The following is a 6,509-nucleotide window of genomic DNA, read 5'->3' as shown; positions in this document are numbered from 1 at the left end:
GGTTCTCTGGGTTCCCAGACAGAAAGTGACATTGAAACTCAGGACTTAAACAATAAACAGCTGGCTGAATCTTGAGGTTGGGTTATGTGCAGAAAGTCAATTACCATAGGGGGTCAAGTCTACCAAAGCTGCTTCATGGATGACCTTGAATCAGCAATAAACACCTGGGAATTTGTCCTTGTGTATTTGTCTCCAGGGGCAACCAGTTTGCTTTGAATTTGTTCCTAAGTCTAAAATAATCTGTCTCTGTGACTGAGAATGCTATTACTTTTCTATGCCAGTCTGAGTAGTGAAAAATATCCTAGTATTATTTCTATTTGTCAGAACAATACAATTAGGCAGGAATCATGTTCCTGACCATCCACAGCTATATGTGTGCCCAGAAGATGGAATGTTTTCATGAGATAAACACACAGCAAAGGGAAAAAACACCCATAGCAGCTCTTAGGGAAGAAGTGTAGTTCTTAGTAAAGAAATATAGTTCTTAGGGAAGAAATATAGTTCTTAGTAAAGAAACACAGTTCTTAGGACAGAAGTGGCACATGAGAGAAATTGCAGAGAGAAGCAACTGGCCATTTACAGTCAGTCAGTAACTCCACGACCTTACCAGAGAGCCATTAGTCTGGTGGGTCAGCCTGCTGAACACTAACGGTCACCCGCTGTTGACTCTCCTTCCCAAACAGTTTCACTGAATGGGAACCAAGCCTGCAAACATAAGAGCCTATGGGAGCCATTCTCATCCAAACCATCAGAGATGCTCAACAGGCTTGCATAAGAGTAGAAATCAGAACCTGGGGAGATGACTCAGATGGTAAGGTCATTGCCGCACAAGCATCCTGAGTTCAGGTTCTAGCAAACACAGGCACCAGCCTGCAATCCCAGAGGAGTCCTGGGGATTGGTTGTTCCCATATCCAGCTGAGTCAGAGGGTAAGAGTTTCAATGAGAAACTCTGTCTGAAAAGCTAAGGAGGAGGGTAATAAAGGAAGCCAGCTTTGGTTACCGGCACATGCATGGCTTCCTCACTGCTGCTCTTTTGTTTTATTAACATGGGGGCTGAGGAGACAAACTCAGGCACTCACAATCCCACAGTAAGCTCTCTTCCTCACTGAGCCATCTCTCTGCCTGCTGGGGATGTTTCTGGTCAGTTTGTATAACATCCAACCTTTATCAAGAGTTATCTGTGTCCAGGTGTCAGTGTAAAAGACCTCAAGACAAGGAGATGACCTCTGTCAAGACAGAGGCTCTGGGCCTGAAGAATCAGAACAGTGTGGCAGCCAGAGGAGAGGGGGAGGAGAAGAAGAAGGATCAGAGCAAGGAAGAGCCTGCGGCAAAGACTCCTATTCCAGAAAGTTGGAACAAAATATTGGCAACTACAGAAGCAGTGTTGACACAGCAGAGGAAGAGACCAAGGGCCACAGCAGCTGTTCCAGCTAAGGAGAAGGTGGCCCAGGTCAACCCATCCCCGGCCTCTTTCCCACGACCCACCACCAAAAGAAGTCAAAGGCTGAAAGCCTCTGACTTCAAGTCTGAGCCTCGGTGGGATTTTGAGGAAGAATACAATTTGGATGTGAGGGGTCTGCAGACGGTGAGTTGGGACCTCCTCATTTCCTCAACCTCCACACCCCACCCCCATCCCAACCAGCCCCTTCCTCTAGGCTCAGCTGTCACTTTTACCTTGGCCCACCCTGAGCTTGGCCCAGCACTGCTATTGGCCCAGCACTGCTGTTGGGTCATTCCTCCTTCCTATGACAGCCAATCAGAGAGGAGAAGGCAGGTCCAGAACAAGGTCTGGACCACTCAGCAGGGTGTGGGTGAAAAGGGTATGTTTGCCTTGGAAGCCTTGAAGAAGGCCTGGGGCAGATCAGCAGTCTGTGGGGACAGAGTGTGGCCAGTTCTAGCTTGTGGGACAAGAATCCTTATTCTATAATCGTGGGACTAATGGACAAGAAGACAGCCCTGTGCCCAGCTGTTGTCCCCCCACCCCCAGGAACATTGCTATTTTTGGAAAGCTGACTCCAGAACCTTCACTCTCCTCCAGGCTCAAGAAAAACTGTGGTCGATCAACCCCATGTCACCTCCCTAACCTTTCTCCCCCCTGCCCAGGAGGGCAATATGGAAAACCTGTTTGTGGATACACTCAGAACAGGATATTGTCCCAACAGTACAATGGGCATACCATGTGCGTCCTCAGATTTGCCAAGGTGTAGCTGGCTAGGGACGGAGCAGGCCTGTTTTCCGGGGCCAAGGTGGGCCCAGACTTGGAGAGTTAGACAGCCAGATGTGGGGTTCAGAGTGAAAGAGGAAGGATGGTCAGGACTGTAATGCCCAGTCCAGCCTCTGGCTGATGGTACCCAGTCCAGCCTCTGGCTGATGGTGCCCAGTCCAGCCTCTGGCTGATGGTGCCCAGCCCAGCCTCTGGCTGATGGTATCCAGCCCAGCCTCTGGCTGATGGTGCCCAGTCCAGCCTCTGGCTGATGGTACCCAGCCCAGCCTCTGGCTGATGGTATCCAGCCCAGCCTCTGGCTGATGGTGCCCAGTCCAGCCTCTGACTGATGGTACCCAGCCCAGCATCTGGCTGATGGTGCCCAGTCCAGCCTTTGGCTGATGGTAGCCAGCCTCTGGCTGATGGTAGCCAGCCCAGCCTCTGGCTGATGGTGCCCAGTCCAGCCTCTGGCTGATGGTACCCAGCCCAGCATCTGGCTGATGGTGCCCAGTCCAGCCTCTGCCTGATGAATTTTCTGTGCCCCTCCCTTGCCCGACACATCCTCCCGCACATAGACATGCCCCGACTCTCTGAAGATCAGGGCCTCCAAGTCACCGTGGCTAAAGAATATCTTTCTGCCCAACCTCACTCTCTTCCTGGACGGTGCCCACTTCACCCAGAGCGAGTGGGACCGTCTAGAGCACTTTGCACCGCCCTTTGGCTTCATGGAGCTCAATCAGTCCTGTGAGTCCTCACTTCAGGGCAGAGGGTGGCTGGCTCCTGTCTGGGGTCAGCTTCATTCCGGGACTCTGAATGGAGCCCTGCTCTGTTCCAGTGGTCCAGAAGGTGGTGACCCGCTTCCCTCCGGTACCCCAGCAGCAGCTGCTCCTGGCCAGCCTCCCCTCGAGGAGCTCCAGGTGTATCACCTGTGCCGTGGTGGGCAACGGGGGCATCCTGAACGATTCGCACGTGGGCCAGGAGATAGACAGCCATGACTATGTGTTCCGGTATGTTCTCCACCTCCAGCCTCGTGCCTGTCGACATGGACTATTATGGGAAAGCAGACAAGTGTCCCAATGCTTTTATTTAGAAAATGGAGTGTGTCTCCAGCCCCGCCTTTCTGCCCCATCCTCTCTCACACACCTCCACAATTTTCTCCCCTCCATCCCTGCCATCCACTTTGGTCTTTCCATATAGACTGAGTGGAGCCGTTATTAAAGGCTATGAACAGGATGTGGGGACCCGGACGTCCTTCTACGGCTTCACTGCCTTCTCCGTGGTCCAGTCAATCCTCATACTGGGCAGTCGGGGTTTCCAGCATGTGCCTCTGGGAAAGGTGAGAAGAGAGGAATGGGCGTGGCCACACAGCCTCCTGACGAGGGACTGACAGAGAGATGAATACCTTGTGTGTGGATGGAGTCTGGGTCATCCTACTCTCTGCTCATATGAGGGCAAGAGCAGTGGGATCAGTCACTCAGGCCATGGCACAGCCAGGGGACAGTCTGGAACCGAGTGGGGCCACCCCCAGCCCACGGTCCCCAAAACGGTACTGCTGAACCACTTGCTGTCCTTGGTCTACAGGATGTCAGGTACCTACACTTCCTGGAGGGCACTCGGGACTACGAGTGGCTAGAAGCGATGTTTTTGAACCAGACCATGGCAAAAACCAAACTTCACTGGTTCAGGTACCTCTTCCCTTCCTGACCCAAAGCCCAGGCCAGACTGAGAAGTCAGTGGCTGACTTCAAAACACTTAGACAGGTGGGACTGTCTCTGTGCCACCTGGAGATGGGATAGCGGTCATACCATGACCCTGTCCTGGCCCCAACAGGCTGAGTAAGAGAACGGGTCCTGAGTGATCCTTCCCTGATACAGGCACAGGCCCCAGGAAGCTTTCCGGGACGCCTTGGACATGGACAGATACCTATTGCTGCACCCAGACTTTATCCGTTACATGAAGAACAGGTGAGGGCTGAAAGCCCACGGAGGGGCTGTACCCTCTTATCCTCGCTGTCTCCTGACAGTGGGGATCTGTGTATTTTGAGCAGGTTTCTGAGGTCAAAGACCCTAAACACTGCCCACTGGAGAATATACCGCCCCACCACTGGTGCCCTCTTGCTGCTGACGGCCCTTCATCTCTGTGACAAGGTAAGGCTGTGGAGCTCAGCTCAGGGGGTGGCTGAAAATCTCCAATGGGAATGGGGAGTGGGATGAGCATGCATGTGTCCCTGGGGAACCTGTATGCAGACCCCTGGGGACAGAACCAGAATAAAGGAGAAAGGGTCAGACTTCCCATGAGGGAAGCCCCAGGACACAGCCAGAGCTGTTCCAGTTTCCTCCCCCATTCTCTATGCAGGTGAGTGCCTATGGCTTCATCACCCAGGGCCACGAGCGCTTCTCTGACCACTACTATGATAAGTCGTGGAAACGGCTGATCTTTTACATAAACCATGACTTCAACTTAGAGAAAACAGTATGGAAGCGGCTACATGATGAAGGCATCATCCGGCTCTACCAGCGTCCAGAGCACCCGGAAGAGAAGAACTGAGCAGCTCGGCTTCAGGAGTCTCCTAGATCATGCATACCATAGGGTGTCAGGGTTCCTCAGATGTCCCCACTCATCTCCCAGGACTCAAGCAGGCTCCAAGCCCTTGGAGAGTCCCAAGGAACAGCTGTGAGGAGCCCGAGGGTTGGGAGTCCTCTGGGAAGTCATTACTAGCTCAAAGCACACACATAGACACCAACAGTTCATTTCAGGTTACTTTTCAAACTCTGTCTTCAAGATTTTGGGCTCTGGGACCTAAAATAACACTAATTGATTGGGACAAAACAAAATGAAAAAAAAAAAAACAAAAACAAACTAGCAAACAAAATGTATACAAACAATACAACCTTCTTTTAGACTTAATGCCCAGTAGGGTACCAAAAGGTCTGGGATTTGCTTAGAGAGTCCAGTGGCGTCTCCAGTGGAACCCATTGCTTCTCCTTGTGGAGGGAAGAGGACTCACATGACAAGTGTGGGTTCGGAAGATACGGGAAGGACAGAGCCTGTGACCCTGATTTGGAGTGCTTTACCTGGCAGAGCTCCTGCAGAGCGGAGCCCTGGGCTCCAAAGTACAACCGGGTGCAGGGCTGGGCAGGACGAAGTGGCCTAGAGCAAAGCAAGCGGCGAGGGCTGCCCGAGATGCAGCTGGGCAGCACAGGCAGCATTGCCCCGAGGTGACCTCCAAGGAGGATGCCTGAAGGGTGCATCTGCCCGGGGTCGCCCCTTTCCCTGTGTCCTGTTCTGAACAGCTCTCCGACCAGCAGGTGGTGTTGGGAGAGGGTGCTGCGGCGACCACTCCCGCCACTTCTCAGGTCTGCAGAGCCTCAGTTGCTGCCCCTGCTGCCCTGTCCCCACAGCTCTGCGTGGGTGGTGTCCACATTCACTGAAGAGCAGAGAAGACTACACAGGTGCAGGAAAGTCCTTTGCCCAAGTTTGTAACAAGTCCTAGTTGGCCCCAGGTTAACTCAGCTTAGTTTAGGCGATTTTACTACTGCTATGAATTGTAATGTAAATATTTTTGGAGATAGAGTTTTTTCAATGGGATTGTGACCCACAGGTTGAGAAACACAGGTTTAAGAGAACTCAGTCTGCTGAGGGTGACTGAGTGGAGTTGACTCACATCTCTATCAGTTCACTAGAGACAAATAAGCAGTCTCTGGAAGCTACTTAAACCATCCAAGATTCTGCACTGAACAAGAATCTCACCTGGACCCTGGGAGGAGGCAGCTGGTGAGCTTCATTCAGCTGACTGGTGCCAATCTGAACTGTTTCCGAGGCAGGAGTCAAGTGTATTCCAGTGCTAGAATGATGTGGATAGGGACCAAAAATGGTGCAAAACTTAAGGTCCTGCTGGATTTGTTTCTGCCCTCCCCTCTGGTTCTCCAAAGATTAAATTTCAATATGTTTGAGCTGTCTGTTAGGTTACTTAAACTGATATCCAAAAAGCAGTTTGTCAGTGAAGAGGAATCTTTTAAAAATTTGTTGGGTTTTAAAAGTGTGTTTGATTACCCTCCTACCAATTTAGTGTGTGTGTGTGTGTGTGTGTGTGTGTGTGTGTTTGTTGGTGGCCATGTCAGAGGAGCAGCAGGTAGCAATTGTAGTTCAAGCTATCAGCCCACCAGCAGGAACTGGTAGATTTCATTTAGGCAAGGAAACGGGACCCCAGACCCGGAACGTCTATTGCTTTGGCTATGCCTTCACAGGCTTATCACTGTCTTGTCTGCCGTATCCAGCACAGCCTGAGTGGACGTGGGGTCGAGC

At 51.8% G+C, this 6,509-nt stretch overlaps 1 protein-coding gene across 1 annotated transcript; it reads left to right on the top strand.

The window, feature by feature from the left end:
- Positions 1-1,220: 1,220 nt before the first annotated feature.
- Positions 1,221-4,751, top strand: LOC121436007 (alpha-N-acetylgalactosaminide alpha-2,6-sialyltransferase 1-like). Its single transcript, XM_041635591.1, has 8 exons — positions 1,221-1,586; positions 2,780-2,948; positions 3,040-3,211; positions 3,402-3,540; positions 3,786-3,889; positions 4,079-4,168; positions 4,252-4,351; positions 4,560-4,751. Exons 1-8 carry the CDS (start codon positions 1,221-1,223, stop codon positions 4,749-4,751), a joined length of 1,332 nt encoding a protein of 443 aa, XP_041491525.1.
- The last annotated feature ends 1,758 nt before the right edge of the window (positions 4,752-6,509 follow it).

Source organism: Microtus oregoni, unplaced genomic scaffold (assembly GCF_018167655.1).
Source record: "Microtus oregoni isolate MIOR12 unplaced genomic scaffold, Mior012 000048F_ref0000485, whole genome shotgun sequence".
NCBI lineage: Eukaryota > Metazoa > Chordata > Mammalia > Rodentia > Cricetidae > Microtus > Microtus oregoni.
Note: the sequence above shows the minus strand (reverse complement) of the source record. Positions and strands in the feature narration are given on the sequence as shown.

Coding starts and splice junctions, on each gene's coding strand:
- LOC121436007 (XM_041635591.1), top strand. CDS start 1,221: ATGACCTCTGTCAAGACAGAGGCTCTGGGCCTGAAGAATCAGAACAGT. Junction 1,587..2,779: donor ATGTGAGGGGTCTGCAGACG/GTGAGTTGGGAC, acceptor TCCCGCACATAG/ACATGCCCCGACTCTCTGAA. Junction 4,352..4,559: donor CCCTTCATCTCTGTGACAAG/GTAAGGCTGTGG, acceptor TTCTCTATGCAG/GTGAGTGCCTATGGCTTCAT.